The sequence below is a fragment of the Tympanuchus pallidicinctus genome, unplaced genomic scaffold (assembly GCF_026119805.1).
Source record: "Tympanuchus pallidicinctus isolate F22 unplaced genomic scaffold, pur_lepc_1.0 scaffold19, whole genome shotgun sequence".
Taxonomy (NCBI): Eukaryota; Metazoa; Chordata; class Aves; order Galliformes; family Phasianidae; genus Tympanuchus; species Tympanuchus pallidicinctus.
In genome coordinates, this window is record NW_026294710.1 from 15,468,942 (window position 1) to 15,490,237 (window position 21,296).

The 21,296-nt window shown below is 39.6% G+C and overlaps 1 protein-coding gene across 2 annotated transcripts in view; it reads right to left on the reverse strand.

The window, feature by feature from the left end:
* The window catches only part of CHCHD3 (coiled-coil-helix-coiled-coil-helix domain containing 3), a 157,177-nt gene that overhangs the window by 120,241 nt on the left and 15,640 nt on the right, over window positions 1–21,296 (reverse strand). For both annotated transcript variants that reach the window (XM_052680736.1, XM_052680737.1), the window contains exon 3: window positions 7,988–8,072. In XM_052680736.1, the coding sequence (XP_052536696.1) occupies window positions 7,988–8,072 (85 nt within the window). The remainder of the gene's footprint in view (window positions 1–7,987; window positions 8,073–21,296) is intronic.

Genomic DNA, 21,296 nt, shown 5'->3' on the forward strand with positions numbered 1-21,296 from the left:
GTCCTCTGGACCTCAGTAACATTACAGAATAAGTTCACATCTAAACCTTCTGCTAGATGTGATAGGACAGAGGCACTTCTGTTGTGAAAAGGAGAAAGAGGTATAACTATAAAGGGAGAACAGGAGAAATTAACTACAAAGGGAGAATAGGAGAAACTCAATTAGTGGAATCAGTGCAAAATACGCTCTTTTCTCCATGAATATTCCCCAGTCCCAAGGCTGAACTGGCCTTTTCTGCAGGCAATGCAAGTAGGTTTTACTTTATTGTCATTATTTGATTTTTATGATTTCAGTCGCACATCAAACTTGAATATTTTGTTCTGGTAAACAAATAGTTGTCACCAAACCACTATGCATCTCTTTTTGCACTTCAGAAAAGCTTATTCAACAATCTTATTGACTGCTATTTGAAGTCCTCTCTCTGCTGAGTAACCAGCTGAGCACTTTCAAAATGGGGAACAAGAGTCACACAAACTTACACGTCAAGTTCAGAGATAGGAGGCCCTTATTGGATGTCATTAGATTAGTCTTTCTCTCCAGTTCATATGCAATTTATATCTTCTCTTTTCCAAAGTCCTGTTTGTCGCAGTAAATATCCAAGTTTTGCTCTCTCAAATCAGTAGTCAATTATTTTCCCCCAGTATACTGAATATTATATTAGAGAAAGGTTAATCTTCCCAGCATTCATGGAAGACAAGTTATACTGTATGAAAGTGTATGGACACAGAATAAGTTTCCATCAGCTGTGGCAGCACCGACAGCAGAGCTCTATGTGACACGTATAGCTGCTCACTCCAGTGTGCAACACCATTTTCTACCCCAGGAATGGCAACAGTAATCAAGAAGCCTCCCTCTAAAAGCGGTTTCTCCCAGTTGTATTTGAACATTACTCAAATCTCTGCAGTACTTCATGGAAAGGGAGGTGATTTTCCCCCTATACTCAGCTTTTGTGAGGCTCCATCTGGCATACTGTGTCCAGGCCTTGAGCCCCCAGTACAGGAAGGGCCACTAAGATGATCAGAGGGATCGCAGGGTTTCCTCCTCCTCAGCACCTTCCCAGTGGCTGTGCAAAGGCTGCTCTGCAGCCCTTGGGCAGCCTGGAGGATTGGGCGCAGAGGAACCTGCCGAAGGTTCAAGAAGGCTGAGTACAGGGCCCTACACCTGGGGAGGAACCAGGGCACGCTTCTGTAAAGTAAGGAGCTGACCCGCTGGACAGGAGCTCTGTAGAGAAGGATTTCCCGCCTTAGTTCCCGGTGGGGCGGGCGGGAGCCATCAGAGTGCCACCTTGTGGCCAAGACCACCAACGGCAGCCTGGGGTGCATTCAGATGGAGCGAGCCGAGGTGAAGCCTTACAAGAGCCGCTCTCCATCAGATTTGAGAAACCATGGCAGTTGGGTGAAATCCCCGGTGACTGGCAAAAAGGAAACATGACTCCAAGTTTAAGAAGGGCAGAAAGGATGAGCCGGGGACCTAGAGGCTGGTGAGCCTCACCTCTGTGCCTGGGATGATCATGGAGCAGATCCTCCTGCTCACCATGTGAAGGCACACAGGAGACCAAGAGGTGACCCGAGACAGCCGGCGTGGCTTCACCAAAGGCGGATCTTGCCTGACCAATCAATCTGGTGGCTCTTTGTGATGGAGGGTGGCAGCGGTAGATGGGGAAAAGGCAAGGGATGTCATCTCCCCGGCCTTCTGCAAAGCCTTTGACACGGTCCCTCACCTCATCCTTCTCTGTAAATGGGAATGGTATGGATTTGAAGGAGGCAGTGCTCGATGGATTAAGAAGTGGTTGGCTGATGGCAGCCAAAGGCTTGTGATCAACGGTTCTCTGTCTGGGTGGAGGCCGGTCACGAGAGGTGTCCCCTAGGGATCAGGGGGCTTGGGATGGGTGCTCCTCAACACCTTTATCAAGGACACGGATGACGGCACTGAGCGCACCCTGAGCGAGTTTGCAGACGACACCAAGCTGAGCAGCGCAGTGCATCCACTGGAGGGAAGGGACCTGGGCAGGCTGGAGAAGTGGGCCCATGGGAACACAGCGAGGTTCAACAAGGCCATGTGCAAGGTGCTGCACTTGGGCTGGGCAATCCCAGGTACTTACACTGGCTGGGGGAAGAACTCCTTGAGAGCAGGCCTGCGGAGAAGGCCTGGTGGACGAGAAGCTGGCCGTGAGGCAGCAGCATGCGCCTGCAGCCCAAAAGAGCAGCTGTATCCTGGGCATCGTGAAACAAGGGGTTGCTTGCCAGGAGAGGGAGCGACGTCCAAAGGGCCGGAGCACCTCTCCTTTGAAGAAATATTGAGGGGACTGGGCTTCTGCAGCATGCAGAAGAGAAGGCTCTGGGGAGACCTCACTGTGGCCTTCCAGCACTCGAAGGGAAGGAGGGGGAGCGGCTTTTTGAGGTGGGTTGATAGTGATAAGACAAGGGGGAATGGCTCTAAGCTACGACAGGGGAGGTTTAGGTTAGATATTTAGAGGAAGTTTTTCACTCGGAGGGTGGTGAGGCCCTGGAACAGGCTGCCCAAGGAGGCTGTGGATGCCCCGTCCCAGGAAGCATTCAAGGCCAGGCTGGATGGGGCCTTGAGCAACCTGCTCCACTGGGAGGTGTCCCTGTCTGTAGCAGGGAGCTTGGAACTAGATGGCCTGAAAAAGTCCCTTCCAAATCAACCCGTTGCTGTGATTCAGCGAAAAATGAAACAACACTCCGCTGTATTTTCCAAATGCGCAAACTTCCACAGCTTGGACGGGATGGGTTGTTCAGAACCTACCCTGCCAATCTGGGAGGACACTAACATCTTCACCAAGGACCGGGACAAAGGGACAAAGCGTGCCCCTGGCCTGTGCCTAGATGTGGCGGACACGCCAGAAGGCAGTGCTGCGATTTAGCGACGGTTAGCCACGATGAGAGCTGGCCAAAGAAGAACCTGGTGGGGTTTCACAAGTGTGAGTGCAGGGTGGTGCACCTGGGGGGGAAATATCTGCACACGTCAGTCCAGACAAGGGGCTGACCTGCTGCAGAAGAGCTCTGCACAGAAGAACCTGGGTGTTCTGGTGGATACCCGGCTGGCCATTCTCACCTGCTGGAGGTGATCCTTGTCAGCCGTGAAGGACAGGCAGCCTTCCAAGGAAGATCTGGGATGTTACCCAGGCAAGTGGACAACCTTGGAGGAAGGTGGTGAGCAATCAAGGGAATTAGCTGGAGTGGAATTAGTGGTGGAGTCGCCGTCCCTGATGGCGTTCAGGAGGCGTATGGATGAGGAACTATGAGATATTGTTTAGTGGCTCCTGATAGTAATGGTGATGGGACGACAGTTGGACTAGGTGGTCTTCTATGTCCTTTCCAACTTTGTGGTTCTATGATTCTCTCTTTTAGGAGGCTTCTCTTTCAGAGATGTCTAACAGGCTATGGCGGGTATTTAAGAGGGGACAAAAGCTTGCTTTTTCACTTCTTCTGAGTCCATATATATATATACATATATACCAGTGCAGTAAGAAACATCATAGCAGAACGCCATTAAATATGCTCAAGTAATTGTTCAATAAGCCTCAAATACATCATTGAGGTACTGGCTGTTTTCATTAAGTAATCAACGTTATAAAAGCAATGTATTATTCCGAGTTAATGGTAGGTACAGACATGAACTGGAAACAGACTATGAGAATATTAATGGTATTCTTAATCTAGGGGAAATAGCACACTATATTCTTTCCTATTCTGTTCAAAATAGTAAGTTCTCTAGTAATTATGACTGTAATAGCAGTATTATTTCTATATTATTGTTCCTAATACTAATAGTATTACAACCTACAAATTAGCTTGAGCATTATCATACGACTGTAGCTCCAACACATTAACTGGTCACATCTACTAATGCAGTCACCGCAAGTTCTGTTGCAATTGAATAAAAACCAGCTTGACTTTTCAAATTAAATGACTCTTGAGAGGAAACTTTCTTCATGTTCTAAAGCCACAGCGAGAGACAACAGCTGAGCTGAGTAAAAGAACCAATGCATTAGCTTAAACTTTGCATCTTCAGTGGGGTTTTTGGCCAATGTGGTATCATTACAAAGTTCTGCTAACCTATTCTTAATCTCCAGAACTGATTAGAGAGGATAGGAATACCTACTGGTCAGACTCAAGGACTAAATACCCAACCTCTAACACAAGTAAGTTCATCCACATATAACTCTGCCTTTTTCTGAGAGGATAAACATTGCTTTCACTTAAGGAGATGGAAATAAATAAGTACTTCTATAGACAGAGACTTTATTCCTCCAGTCTATCAAATTAAGTAGAGAAACTCCCAGGGGAAATTCAGCCAGAAGGCAGCTTTAGTAAAGCACTTCCAGCAACATTTGTCCATTAGTTGGCCTGGGAAAGCAATATGTGAGATGAGGTGGTGTTCTGGCCCAGAATGGTTAAACATGAGGGAATTCAGTCACTGGCAGCACTCCAATTTCCATCAACAGATTACAAGCCACACATGTTCTCATGACGGTAGTTATTAAGTTTTGCATTAATTTATGACGCTTCCCAACCACTGCATACTCCCAGACTCTAAGAGAAGAAAATCCTGGAGAGACTTATCATAGTTTCAGGGAAGTTTTAACCATTTGCCTATGTATGTATGAATAAATAAACTACACAGCAAGTGAATTAAAAAAAATCTTTCAGAGTCTTACATGGATATACTACACATCTGATCAAAATGTGGTGATCAATGCATACAGAAACAGTTCTGAAATTATCCATTATATAGAGTTAGACAACTGACAGTCAAAAGTTTACCTATGTTTAATTTTTTACTTAAAGATAGCAAAACTGTGTTTGAGAAGGCAATGGATACACACACTTTCTAAATACATAACCTTTGTGTTTCTCTATTTATTTCATAAAACGTTTACCAAAAACATTACGGATATCAGCATCACCTACCATCAATATTTGACTTAAAGATAGTCAAGAAAAAAGTAGTAGGTTATCAATTTTTTTTTTTTTTTTTTTAAAGGCATTGAAAGTGTAAAGCAAAGTAGTTTTTAATACTACGGCATCCATTAAATTAACTGATTATGGGGCTTATGCCCCTACCATAACTATTCAAAAAATTTAAACACTAGAACTACAGCATTCCAAGTTGCTTCTCACCAGTTAAAAGTAGCAGATCTTTCATCCAAATGCAGAGGTCTGGCTTCATTCTGCTCACTTGCCTACCAAAGAGCCTGAAATATAAGCTGAAAGAGCTACTGAATCACCGTTCTACAATGCGCTATCAGCACAGACATCAGACACCATCCTTCTCAATCCAACCAGCCTTAAACACTGGTGCATTTGTACTCTGCATTCTTCGTATAGGTTACGAAGCCTACATTTCACTTCCTTTTTTCACGTGTTCAAGGATTAACACCATAGAATCACAGAATGGCTTGGGTTGGGAGGGACCCCAAAGACTATCCAGTTCCAACCCCCCTGCCACAGACAGGGCCATCAACCTCCAGGTGTGGTACCCTTACCTGTCAACATCATTCGTGAACACGTTTGATACAACAAAGAAAGTACTTCTGTTATTGCTTCCATGAGCTGCAGGTTCTGAAGACTTGAATAATGTAGTCTAAAGCTCTTGAACTCTGGAATGGCTTCCAGTTGCTCTTGGAATATACCCTATGCATGCTAACAACTGTCCTCTGTAACAGTTTTATTCCAGTATATGTTTTAAGCACAGTACACAGGTTTTGTTCCATCTTACAACCATCCATATGCTTTCATGTTTACTACATAACTAAATACAAAAGGAGTATTTTTAGGTTTTTCTTGTCTGTATTACCTAGAAGTCTCTGCATTGCACCAAAGTGAAAGGTATAAAATGTTCTATCTGAACAGTGTACACTGAGCTCTTAAGTTTATGTTTCAAAACTGAAGTCCAGTAATGATGAAAAATTATACCAGCTCTAAAAGTATGTAAGTGTCCAGAAGACTGATAGATACCTGAGCTGTATAGAAAATTGCAGGCTTTTCCCACTTGAAAGTATGGATCTTGACTTAAAAAAAAAAAAAAAAACCTGAACACTGCACAGACATTTCTCATGGCCCTGAATTCAGGAGAGATTGCTTTCTCAATTGGAATAGAACAGGAGGGGTAGGTATGCTGAATCCGAACAACAGAAATCTGTTCCTCATGAGGTCGGCATAGCAGCAGTCACTTCACTCTCAGAAGAACATGCTCTGAAGGAGAACAGCTCCATTTGCTACAGTGCTTCTTCAGTGTTTTTAACAACACAAACTTCAACAAGAGCTCTGTCTGTAAAACACCTCAAGTAACAGCTAAGTAAACACTTCCATCTTTTAAATCTATTTTATGAGACAAGAGCCTTTACACTCCAGCCAAGTATTTATTTTTAATCATATATATATAGTACATAGAAAGTAAAATAAGAAATTCTTGATTATCTCTAGGAAAAAAAAAAAAAACACCTAGTGAAGACACAAAAGCTGCTAAGAAGATTTTTAACATGTTATTTTCATGAGGATATTTTTGGTTTAGATTTAGTCTGATAGTTTACACTTCAAAAGCACAGATTCTTCAAACCAAGTTTAAGAGAACACAGCAATAGCCCCTGTAAAACAGCAAATAGCCTCTGTAAAACACACCATCAGGCGTGTGAAAAGCCAGCCTGCTCCTTACCTTCCACATGCCAATGCACAACAGAAACTGAGCTACGGAAAACCTGATGAAAATCACTGAGAAGTGTCAAGGGACAAAATACTGAAGTTACAAAACAAACATTTCCATACTGTAAACACGTTTAGATGAACTCTAAGCAGCCAACATTCAGCTCGAATACAACACAAGCTTTCCTCTCAAAGTCCAGTTCAAAGAGGAGAGATTTTTCTATTACATATTGATTTCCTTTACTGCTGATTAAAAAAAAGCCCGATTCATTTTCTTGGGCATTTATATAGTCCTAGCTAATTACATACTCCATCAGCCTAACACAATTAAATAACAATATAATGATGTCTAGAAAACAACTGCTATATATGCAGACAGTTTAAGTAGCACTAATTACACCCTAATTTTTAAAATCCATCATAATGAGTCTTTCTTCCCATTCTCAGAGGGGAAGACAATGAGCAGGTTAATATTTGTGATCTGTGTGTTGTATTACCTTCTAAACAAAATCACTGAAAGGAACTATGAATTACCACACAAATCCACCAAGTTCACCATACAGCCAAACTGATGTCCAATTCAAACTGGAAGTTTTTACTTGCTAATAATTACCAGCATCACACTCAACAGAGGGAATATATTTTTGAAATGCTACACCCAACTCTGCAGCTACGTTCTGTGTGTTTCTATGAAGTTTCTCACATTAATTACAATCTCTACAGGCTCTGAAAATACACAACTAATAAAGTAACGGTTTTTCATGCAAAAGAGCTATCAAAAAGGGTTGTTTTTTTTGTTTGTTTTGTTTTTTTTTCAGGTAAACCATCTAACTACCATACTTTGCATCTTCAAAGTGCTAAGACATGAAATATTAAAGCAGTTGAAAACATTCTGCAACACAGAAATCTAGAATTCACAGAAATAACAACAACTACCATTTCTACTGCTGGTAAAACATACTTTTGATCAAACAGAAGACATAAAACACAGGAATTATAAGTAATCCACTTGTACAGTGCTCCCTATTGCTATCGTTCTACAATGATATATATATTTTAAGAAAAAAGAGAAGTTAAGAAAGATTGATTTTAAAAGACCAAAGAAGTCAGGTAAAAATGGATACAGAACGTTGACAAGACAGCATCAGCTGATTTTCTGCTTTTAATGTGTATTTAATATCAAAATTGGTTATATAGCCCCAGGGACTTACCTACCATTTGTCTTGAGGGCACAAAATTTAACTGCTGATAATAAATAGGTAAATAGCAGTAATAAAAGCATTAAGTACATTTGTTTCAAATACTATTATTAACCAACAAACCTTCTCTTTTGAGCTTCAGAGTCTCTCCTGGCTCGTTCTAATGCCAATTCTTCTGCAATTCTTTTCTTTAGTTCTTCATCATTAACTACAATTAAAAGAAAATTAAATGAAGTGTTAACAGAACACAATATATTCCTAATTACGGAAACAACTACATAATACATTATTTTGGTTGTTTTTTTTTTTTTTTCTATAAAGCAAAGTGCTTTCTTGTGATTTAACTGCCTTTCAAATTTTAATGCACAACGCTAGAGAGCCATTAAAAATTATACTTATTAAACAACTTTTCCATTAACAGTATCTTCTGAAAATTATGAAAAAGCATACAGTTAAATTAAAGGTGATATAGTTAAATTAAGGACATTTTTCTTAAAAAAAAAAATATATATATATATATATACACACATATACATACACACACACACACACACACACTGTTATAAAGTAAAATCAGGGCAAACACCTGAGCTTTAAGTAGAAAAGGCAAACATGCTTTTTACTCATATGAAACAGAGGGAAATAAATTCCTATGTAATTAATCAAGTATTTTTATACACATTTTTCCTCAACTATGGAGCATTTCTAACATCTCACGTACTGATATTTTTAGTCTCTCTTGTTGGAAAAAAAGTTTTTGCCTCAAATTCTCTTCATTTCACTTCAGCAGGTGGGCACAGAATAAGCATTTATTTTACTTTGACTCAGCGGAATTCTTCAAGTCTATAATTAACTTTCCCACACACAAGTAGTGTAAGTACATACAGTGTAATATCCATGATTCTACAAGCTTGAAAAACATCCAAGTCTACCAAAAGCCATTCAGTGAGACTTCTGTTCACACACACACAAAAAACTCCCTTCACAGAATGGCTTGGGTTGGAAGGAACCCCAAGGATCAACCTTCATATCTAATACCAGAGCAGGCTGCCCAGGGCCCCATCCGACCTGGCCTTGAACACCTCTGGGACAGGGCACTCACAGCCTCCCTTCATCACTGATCACAGAATCATAAAAGCTCCTTAAGTCCACTCAGATCATCCCACCTAACGATCAACATCCTCCCCATGCCCACTGAACCATGCCCATCCCTCAGTGCCACATTAACACGTCTTTTCAACACTCCACAGACATCAACTCCACCATCTCCCTGGGCAGCCTGTTTCAATGCATCACCACTCTTTCTGGGAAGAAATTTTTCCTAATATCCAATCTGAATTGATATTCAAGTGCTCGGTCTTGCAAGCTACTACACTGTTCATATTCAATAGCATCAATCTGTGCACCCATGAGCACAGAACTGTAGAGATAAGAAATTTTGCATTCACTTCCTTCAACTGAAGCTGTAGCAATTAAACATGTTTCAGCAGACTTCCATAGGAAAGGTTGTTTCAATCAGAACACAAACAAACCAACCAGACATTTGCTCATTTTTGAGATAGTTTCATACATTTTTTTTCCTCCATACAAAGGCAAATTGACACAAGCACAGCAGGAATAAAACAAATCAAATACTGTTAAGATTGAGCAATACTTGCTCATTCTTACAAGTATTTACAATGTTCTCCATTTTCAGAAAATGCATTGGCTTCGTAACCAAAAGTTGCAGACAATGTTGATTTGTAATTACTGCTATATATACACACACACACACACACGCTATATACACATACATACACACACATATGCACGTATATATATAAAATATATATATACACACACACACATATATATATAAATATAAATATAATTTATATTATATATATTAATATAATATATATTATAAATATATAAATAATATATAAATATATAATAATTAATATATTATATAAATAGAAATTATAAATATATTTATATAAATATATAAAAACTATATATATAGAAGTACTGTAGAGTTACTTTATACCTTCCAGTAAAAGGCATCAGTAAAGTTTCCTTACTCATATGAAGCAGCTGGCTCAAATTCCATTCTCTGGACCCACAGAGCAACAAAACATGCAGTCTCACTCCAAAAACCAAGATACAGATGTGGGACAATCTCCTCAGAAATAGAAACCAAAACACTAGCTTAAGTAACTGTAAGACAGCAACTGCATTTTAAGGCAGGAATCAATTGCAAGTTAACAGTTACAAAGCAGTGTCCTTACTGTTTGTGTCTGTATTCATGCACAGCGACAGCACTCAACAATTGTCAACAGTCAGAAACTTGTGGAGATACTGGGGCAAAGGAAAATGAGACATCTGCCTTTCAAGTAATGCTTAAAAATAAAAAATAATTTGAAGAGAGAGGCAGATTTACCCAGAAGTGGAACATTTTCAATTTAGACTTCCTCAGATGGTCAGGCTTGAGCCTATAATGTCATACATACTCCAGCAAAGTGCATCAATCACCAAACTGGCATCAAATTTAAGTAAAGACAAAGTAAGTATTTGGGTTAGGCTTTTTTGGGACAAATTTCTCAGCTAAAGAAATGCTTTTGAGGGTGCCTATTGATCACAACACAAATCAGGGCAGTCCCCAGTTCTGGTATCTCCTTTGTGGAACCAACTTTTTGTTTTACATTAAGCAGCAATCAGATTTTGTGAACCAAAAGGATGCACAAAAAAAAAAAAAAAAAAAAACAACCAATGACAAACATGATCTCTGTGATACTGACTTCAGGAGTCATTTTGATCTGCAAACATTACCCAGCATCATTAGCCCACGTTCCTTTTACAGTTAAAAGAGCCCAGTGTGCAAGTCTCTCATCTAAAGCAGATGTTCATAATAACAAGTTTTATGAATGAACGAAGCATCTCCATTGATTCTATGGGAATCCTGAGCAACTAAATCAGTTATAAGCACCCTAAGTAAAGCAGTAAAGAAATCGATAGCCATTCTGCCAGACACAGCAAAAGCTTACTCAGATGATGGAGTTGTAACAGGAAAGGACGAGGGGACACTTGTGAGCCTGAATCTGTGATTCTGTGAAGTGAGTGTCTGTAAAATTCACTCTGAAGTCAAATTATATATGAAAATTTAAATATATATATATTTAAAAAGACATTCAAATTACTACAAACCCTGAAAGAAAAGCAAATGTCCATTTTATTGGGACTATCTCTACTGACTGCCATCGCTGTTCCCCTATTTTCTGATCTGAGGCTACACGAGTACATGCTCACAACCTCTGTTTGGGAGACACCAAGCTGCTGCACCACACCTGTACATTTCCAAACAAAGATCAGAGAGAACACTCACCCAAAGAGACAAAAAGTTCAGCCAAATATCAGGCAATCACAAGGATGCTGGTTTCGTACTGCAGCACACATGAACCTCCCCGTACCTCAGTAAGCACCGCAAGCCAAAATGAAAGCTGTCAAGGTTCTGCGTTTGTACACTTAGAAATGATTAAGCTGTCATAAAGCAAAAAAAAATGTATTTCACATCACAGCTACCTTATTCACAGAACAATCTGAAAACCCATGATCAAGTGTTTCTTACTGCAGTTTTGTTCAACTCTGATACCTCAATATTTCACATTCTTTTAATACTGCGCCTCAGAATACAGGAAACATTGTGTAAGAATGTTGTTCACCAGCATTTATATCATGAGCCTTATTGCTTTGATGCACAAAAACAAATACAGGAACTTCAACAGACCATAAAATAGCCTTTAAAGTCATAATAAGAAGAGATTCAGGCATCAGCCAATAAAGACATTTGACCTTAACAATCAATTAGATTGCCCATCGATCTGCCAAATACTAATAGGGAATAAAACTGGAGCCATAGATCACTCAATAGAATTATTGTAAGATATAATTAGGTAGCTCCCCAGTGGGAAGTTTATGATGTTTCGGTAAAAAATTGCAGTTTTATAAGTAGGAGAGATTTGTTCTGGGAGAAGAAGCTTTTAGAACGAAAAAAGTTAATTTATTACAATGGGGATGAGGAAATAAAATGGAACTGTTCTTGGTAAAACCAACACTATTTCCCTGCAATGGAAATCTCTGCTCAGACTGCAGGACGTTAAAACCAAACAGCTGGCAAGCTAGTGGAGAATATCACAATATGGTAGATATAAGTCTGCGAAAATAAGCATAATCAGGACACAATAAGCATTCAACAGCTGCCAAAAATTACTTAGCTATTCCTATCCCCTTAGTATTTCAAGTTCTTCAGGACACTGTAATCAGTGTCAAACTCGTCTTTAACTGCATCCCAGAGAAGAGAAACCTGGAAGATTTTCAGACAACTATATTTAGGAAGGTCACACTTAACCTTAGTGCTTTGCTGTGCTCCTACAAGAGGGTAAAATGCATCTCTGCCTTTCACCAAGTCTGAATGCACTAATGCACAGTTCACATCACAGGACAATTTAGATAGATGGTCAGTAATGGGAACTATACTCTGAAAGCCATAGTGCTCTACCCAGAAATAACTCTGTCCTCTTAGCATGCGAGTTGGGGATGCTGATGGTGTCTGATAAGCTGTATTCTCTCTGCAATAATGGAAATCGAGTACCACCAGCTGCACTGCCAATAGGCTCCTTATCCTGCTCAGCTCCAGCAGCAGGTTGCACAGTGCTTAACAGACTGACCATCCTGCCCTGTGTAACATCACCACAGACGTGAACACTGGTGTAAGAGCCAAGTTAAAACAAAGAGCTCTTGTCTGGAGCCTCACAGACCAAGCAATGATGGTTAGAGAACCATCATTGCCATTTGGTTATAGAACCTTTGCCATTTGGATGCCGCCAGGATGAAGGAACCTGGGCTTTGACATCTGGCTACCTCCTCCTCTGAAATGCTTTGATACACAGATATTTATGTCTAATAGTAAGTCACAAACTCACAAACGTAAGATGCATTTCCTCCCCTTCACACACAGAATTTAACTTGAAGATGAGCAAAGGTAAGTTCACCAATTTTTAAACAAACCATTTCTGTGTACTTCAGTGACATGCCAATACGTGGACTTGGTACATTCAGCTTCTTCAACACTCAAGACAAAGACTTAAGAGATCTGGAAAAACTATAAATTACAGCCAACAGCTATCTAATGGCTAAAACCTATGGCCGTGCCCAACAGAAAGAAAACTTCCAAAATAAAAGCTGCAGCACATTTACACTGCAGCAGGGTTTTGACAAACACACAAGCAGACCAACAGTTATGCAAGTGCAACAGCATTTCTGCATCAAAGCTATTTTAATAAAAAAAAGAGCAGAATACCTCACTCATACAGATAGATATTGTTCTCTGTAATCTACATGAAGTGTAATATAATTGCTTTAAGAAAAAGAGCCCACAGAACGACAGGAGTGTACAAAGTAATTAACATTCTTTATGTGTCCTTCAAAATCAGATGAAAAAATAAAACATACATATTCACAGGGCCCAAGACTAACAGAGTAGTCCAAAAGACTAGTTATAACTCCTCAGTCCTCATTGATGGCTTCTAGGGGTACTGAAGAGCTCAAGCATTTCCCAATAGTTACAGAGGCTTCAGAGAAGAAAAAAAAAAAAAGAAAAAGAAACACACCTCCATGTTGGAACACTCAAAAGCCATCGACCAGCACCACGGACCCAAAGCCAAGAGCTTTGTAACAAGCAAAATTCTTTAGAAGACAACAGCAACCCTAACTCTATGTCTACTATCGATTGCTGCGTTAGGATGTATGCAACTCATGCATTTGGACAGTACTTTCTTCCATTTGCTTCATCCTTGTCCATTCAAATCAAAAGATAGAGATTCATAACTTCTCTTGCTTAAAGCTGTTTTATAGAAGAAGTATTTAACAAGATAGCACAGCATAGCAAGAAGGCAGCACCCAAAGCTGCAAACAACACACATTAGTTACTTGCAGCTTGAAAACGATTAGATAGAGAAAATATGATACAGACACATTAATCAAACAACCTCTAGCTTGCAGAGCTAGGAGTCTGCCTGTTAGTTTTGGGATTTAAAAAAAAAAAAAAGTTAATGGAAACAGCATTTACCATCAGGCACCTTAACGAAATCCTCCTGAAAGGGCAGGTGCATTAAGTTATTAAGAGACACTTAGGTTTGGTACAATCACACATGTTTTAGAGAATGCTTAGAAAAACAATATTCAGAGACTGAAGCAGATCTACTGATCTTTCTCATTCAGCTTTTCTAACAACACAAAGACAGTCAGTGAATGAGGCACAAAGGTCTTGGTCATGCGGTCTCTTTTTCAACATAGCCCTATCAAAACTTACAGAAACATCAGGGCATTAAGCTCCCATTAGATTCAGTTGAAATAATGATTATATATATTGAAAATAATATGTCATAATATATATTATATATAATATATTATTATATAATGATTATATATGACATATGGCACTACCACACAGCCCTTTCCCATTGGAAAAGCACTAGGTGTTCCTGATCTGGCAGGGAGATTGGACTCCATGATCCCCAATATTCTGTGAAATAACGGCAAGAAAACCCGGAACGACTCAACACAGAGAAGACAGAGGGCCAGATATTAATGCAAAACAGGCAGTTCAGGGCTTCTATTCACTCTTCCATAACACACTGTTGAAAAGACTCACAGAAAAGTTGATTGGGCAGTACTTAAAAGACAGATTTTGTATTGCTTGAAATGAACAACAGGCACCTTTTTCTTCAAATTGTTGAAGCCAAACTAAAATCAAGTAAAATCAAAAGGTGAGTAAAACACTGAAGAACAACAACAGGCTATAAAATATATGAAGTGCAGTCAGAGAATTTGGCTTCAATACCAGAAGGAATTTATTTTTTCCCCCTACAAAAAATAAGAACATTCCCCAGTCACTACAGAACTTGTGTTCACCTCCGTAGCACCTGGTATTGACAACAGAGCATCAGGCCATTCAAACCATTGATCTGCTGCAACAAAGCATTTCTCATGTCCCTGCGTGCATTAAGGATGAGCATTAACCACCTCACCTGGGACAACCCACCCTAGGGCTGGTTTCCACCCCATCATCTCTCTCAGGAGCTGGCAGAGCAACTACAGCTTTGTAGACGTTAAAGTTAATGAAGATGTCACAAGGAAGATTCCTAACAGCACACTAACAGCCATAAATATTGAATCAGAAAGCACAGTGGCAACCTGATGGATTCATGACATCAAGCTATGGGCTTATAAATAAGTTATGAGTCTTCTGCAATTAAAACGTTTTCCTACACATACTCCAATCAAATCCATAACATGCAAAGATAATATGCATATACTCTCAAATTATTCTTTCCACTTTATAAGCTCTCCAGTTTGGACCACATCTAAATTCCACACATCAGACAAAAAACCATCAATATCAACAGCAGCTGTCTAAGTAGGACAGCAAAGACAAAACATTTGATCTGTGAATTCATTTCTAACCAGGAGAAATCTAAACAAGGAATACACGCTTAAGCAGCACACAATAACTTCCAGTAGACTAGACTGAAATAAGTGTTCATATTATTTCTTATTCATTTAATCAAAACACTGCAGCCTTTACTTGCATTCTCAAAATTATCTCAAGTGACTGACGAACCACGGACATAAATTCATCCTATTCCCAAAATAGATTACGTGAGGTCCAGGTTAAAGAGCAATGGTGAATCACTGCAAGGCAGCTTCATTCACTCCTCCATGTACAACTGTGTGCTCACAAAAGCTTCAGCTCAGAGCCTTCAATCTCTTAGGGATTGTAACTGTTGCAAACAGCGCACTGGCCTTCCTACCATACAACATCTTTTTTAAATAATAATATAGTTAAGCATAAGCTCAGTTTTCAGACTCGTACAAATTTAGCTACCAAAACATACAGCAGCTCTTCCATTTCAATTCAGAATTACAGCCACTTCCAGCAATCAGGGATTCAGTACAAACACAGAGCGCGCCTCCAAGGACAGGATTTTGTATTAACTGTTAAATATTGGTAATGTGCAGCGATACCTAAGCAAGCTCACAGAATAATTAATACAAAAAACAATGCAATTAAGTGTGCATAATTTAAAACTATTTAATATTTTAGTTTCAAAAGGCGCTCTTGCATATATTACAGTATCTGTTTTACAATGTAAATGCGGATCTCAACCAATTTATACTCATTTAAATTAGCAATAAGCTGGTAGATGATCTAGAAATAACGAAGCAAAGTTGGTTACACTGCATTTGGAACATCTTCTTTCCAGTATTCCATTATTGTAACTTCAGCAGTAAATCCCAATAGTGAATCAGTGCAGACTTAATAAGGGTGGTCTGGAAAAAACAGGAGAGAGCTGAACTGCAAGGTTTTGCCTTGTATTTCTTTCGATGGGTTTCTATCTGTGCTTACAAGATCTATTCACCAATAATTCATTCCTGAGATTCATTCCCATTGGCTGAGCTTTTCTACTACATGATTTTGTGTTGGTGCAATTCCTCTGTAAGACTTCATGATTATTAAAAACCCATGTCTGTGTGCATGTGTGCATGGAGAAAGAATTTCAACGCAATGCAGAGAACCCTCAAAAGATCTATAAGGGGATGCTTCGTAGAATGCTAGAATGGTTTGGGTTGGAAGGGACCTTTCAGATTATTTAGTTCCAACCCCCTGCTGTAGGTAGGAATACCTCCCACCAGAGCAGGTTGCTCAAAGCCCATCCAGCCTGGCCTCGAATGATGTTTATGCTTAGAATTTTCTTCAAACTTAAAATTAGTTGCAGGGAAAAAAAAAACATCATGACAAAAGATTTCCTGTCGTAAAGAACTTAAATTACGTATAACAGGTGGACAGAGATAGGGAAATACTGCAAGAACAGAAACATGAAATATGAAGTATCCATCTAGAAACACCCAAGAGCTGATACAATAAATAATTCATCACCAGTAAGACTGAATTTAAAAAAAAAGGCAGTTAAAAATTAGGTACAAGCGTGCATTTTCTCTAAGAATCATGCTTTGTCAGTTACAATAAATCTTCATGTAGGGATATAAATTCAAGTCATTATTGTTACAAAGTTGTGAATCGTTTCAACCAAGTTTTCTTAATAACTCACACTTCCCATGTGCCTCTGCAACACACACACACACACACACACACACACACACACAATAATTTGTTTCATCACTATTTAGCCATAAGCCAGTTTGTTGTCCTCTTCATTTAACATGCTTGTGTATACATTAAATACAGAAGAATCACATACCTTTATAAGGCTACCACTAGCAGCACGTCCTTAGATTTCAAGCAACAGGTGAGAGACTGGCTATTTCAGCTGTCTGCACTGGTACTTCCTACTATACATCAGCTGTAAGTGTTTTGTTGCTGAATACAATGGATAAAAGCATCAGGTTCCCATAACTCACCATTTAAAAAATAAACAAACACACTGTAGATGATAATGGGAAGGATTTTATCAGACTGCCTTCAGTTGGATTAAACATGTAGTGTCCTTTCAAGACAATTTAAGCTGTCTTGTTTCTGATCTTCATGGCTCATAAGTTTACAGTGAAATTATTTTATCTGACTGTATGGGGAAATTTACTGCTACTCCTTCTATCTTCTTGGAGAAAAAAAAATCACATCTAACCCTGTGTACAAAAAACAATGTGAAATCTGAAAATATTTGCCTCATTTTTAATAGACAGCAGTGTTTTCTGAATATGTATGTCATAGAATGGTTTGGGTTGAAAGGGGCCTTTCAGAGCATCTAGTTCCAACCTCACTATAGGCAGGGATGCATCCCAGCAGACCAGGCTGCTCACAGCTCCATGCAGCCTGGCCTGGAATGCTTCCAGGGAGGGGGCATCCACAGCCTCGCTGGGCAACCTGTTCCAGTGTCTCACCACCCTCACAGTAAAGCATGACTTCCTAGTATCTAGCCCAAATCTTCCCCCTTCCAGCTTAAAGCCATTTCCCCTCGTCCTGCTGGTACCTGCCCTTATAAGAAGTCCTTCCCAGCTTTTCTATAGGTCCCCTTCAGGTACTGCCATGCCACTAAATACCACTTTAATATCACTACATTTGCAATGGAACCCACAATTTTTGTTAACACAAATAATAAACTTGAAGGTTATTGATTAAAGCTAGGTAATATCAAAGAAACTTCAATAAAAACAATCTTGTTTCACAGAAGTAATAAGATGGAACCAAGTGAACGCTACAGAAGCTGTGATAGTCAGCCTTATCTGAATTCTTACTTGGGCAGGTTGGGGTAAATAAAACGCCTGAAATTATGTTATTTTATAACATGTATCTCAATCAACATCCTCTACCACTACATGGGACAGTGTGATATCAGGTATAACTACGTGTAACAGCTGAGTAAAAAGCACATAAACTAAAACATCTCCCTAATTTTACATTTAGAAGTTACCATTAACTGCAAAGAATTATAACTACTATTGCCCAGGCCAGCATTCCAGAATAGGACTGTCTGTACTGTCAAGGCTACATAAATAGCACATTTTCATGTTCCATCTACTGCCACTGTCTTTAAAGAAGATTCTCCAGCTGTGATTGCATACTATCAGCAGCACTGAAAAGTCAATTTTAGCCAATTACAGCTCAGGATTGCAGTGGCTTTCAACAGGAACAAGATTCACAAAGTCATTCATCACTCAGACAAAAAGGCCTCTGTTGAGAGTAATTTCACATACCTTTCCATTGGTGGGAACGCCAGCTCACAGTAGCTTTAGGCATTGGAAAACATGGTAAGTAAAGACTCAATGAGTGACTGAACGGGATGAGCAGGAGTATGTAATGGGATAAAGACAGACTAATGTTGTTTTCTATCGTTGTGTATCTCATACACAGCACAAGTCACTATCCATATGTGTAAGGAACTGTTTTTTCCCCTCTTCAAATAAACGTCTTGAAACATATAAATCTATATTCATTTAACTTTCCAACCTAAGCTGATTTTTGTGTTTTCCATTTGCACCCATGTATTGATAACTTCAAATGATCTTAGCATGCTCTGTAATAGTCAGTCCTTCTCTAACAGCCACAAAGAGATTCCAAACAAAACCAAACTGAACAATCAATCAGGAAGAAGAGGGCAAACACAATGAAAGATAACCACAGGTTGGTATTTGATGGTGGATACAGCTTTGTGATGACAACGATGCTTCAGCTTTCTGACATTCAATCCTTTCCACAATTTCCAAAGCTTGCTGCTTATTCACAGCTCCCAGTGCCAAAGGAAATTCTCCCTGCTCTGCAAAATTAACAACCAGCAATATTTTCCTTCGCACTAAAATCAACGATAACCTGGCTTCTTGTGGATTTAGGCCCCATTTCTCTCATAAACACATTAACCCTGCTTTCTTTCAGGGCACCGTACTATTTAAACCAGGAAAGTGAATTCTATAACTGGCCCAAAGCTTCACACATGGCTTTGTATCTGTACATCTCTGTATCAGCTCATCAGCTGCACAGTCCATTACAGAAGCATTTTACCTACCTGTCCCCTAGCAGGGCACAAACCACAGGCCTCCCAGTCTCCTGAGGGGGTCACATAGTAAGTAGCAGAATAAAACTGGTTCCAAAGGACTATCCCATACCAACACCATCACTCACTGATACCTGTGCCCATTACCAACTTGTGCTCTGTTACTTAAAGCCAACATCACAACTTAAGAAATCCTCTTTTTATTTTATCAGGAGCAGAGCAACTGCTTATTTGTCCCATCCCACAGCTGCTTTTGAAGAACAACATCTTTCTGCACCTGGCTCCTTCCAGATACCAAATTTCAGATGCATGCAACAGCCAGGCATCAGGAAGCACACAAAGAGCAGTATCAGATCCCAAAACCTCACATGGCACATTCACTGCCCTAAAGAATCTCCCCCTTCCTATTTATCCAAGCTCTCCCAAATCCCCCAGCTCACTGATGGGCTTTTCTGCAACCTTCCAGCACTGCAGGACTTTCCCTACTCTGCCATTCAATAAGCATCAGGAAGCCTCCATGCCTCATAGTGCTCCAAGTTTTTCCAGACAGGGATAGACATCAGAGAACACTGCAGTTACCCTTCCAACCAAGGAGACTGAGCCTTTTCAAGGAAAGGGGCTAGAGAAGAAGTCCAGCAAGGCAAAAGATAAGAGACGACAATGGGAAAAAGCAATTTTAAAGCACTGATAAGGTGAAAGGGAAGAGGTACAGAATCCAGGGAGGGCAAGCTACAATTAAGCCAGCAAAAACCATAATGATGGGAAAAGACTGTTTGTGAGGTATGAGTGTTTGTGGTGAGAAGCATTCATTGTAAATACTGCGTCACAGATCAGCATCACTCAGCAAGAAGCTCTGCTCAACCTTTTCGTTTTGAGGAAATTCCTAGGAGCACAAGAAAAGCCTTAATGGTCAAAATACAGAACACGCTGTCTGTAGGAACAGCAGTGTTATTTTCATTTTGTAAAGCTGCTCACCAGTACGAAGGCAGTCTGTAATACTGATCAGTAACCTTATTCAGAAGCACTGCGGTTGTACCATTTGTCACCAAGTGACTTCTAAAAAGATGAAGAATTTATTTACACGCTGAGAATTTAGAAAATCCCTCTGAGAAGTTTGGATAGAACTGGTTAACAGCTTTGAAAATTATTGTGGGAAAGAGAAGAGATAAAACCAAGTTATATGAAAGGCCTTAAGGCAATCACAGTGCTGGAGGGGGGGGGGGAACATGCAGAGAAAGTAGGTTGTTACCTATAAAGGTTAATGAAAGGATAAAGAGGAAAAAAGAAAGCGTTTTATACAAAGATAACACTGATCAATACACCTGCTGATCCTGTTAACGTGATTTCTCAGCAGTTGGAGTTGTGTACAAATATAAAGCAAGATGCCAAACTTCTACCTTGTATGTTTATAGCAATTTAACAAAGTTATCACTAAGTTTTAAAGAGTATAAAATAAAAATCCAGTAGAAGCCAGTATTCAGAAAATATAACCATTTTTTAACCACATCAAATCATAATTTTAACCAGCGAGATGAGCACTGAATCTGTGTACAAAATCTGAAAGCAATCACTTCACTTAAAATTAGATACAAAGGGAAGCCTGCAGAGATAAATAAGTGGATCTTTAACAGCTGTTGTGGCGCTCTCACACCTAATCTCCAATTGATTCATTCAAGTTACAATAACAGACTGATAACATTGATGTTTTGTCTCAGCGCAGAGAAAACAGTAATTCCAGAGTTTGTTTATTCAGCTCAGATGAAAACTACAGAGCATGCAGTCTGGTCAACAGGATGGCGAATCAGATGACAACCAGAATATACAAAGAAACTAAATCCATACCTAAAGTATAAGAACATGTAATCAGCATTTGTCAGAAGGTCTTGTCA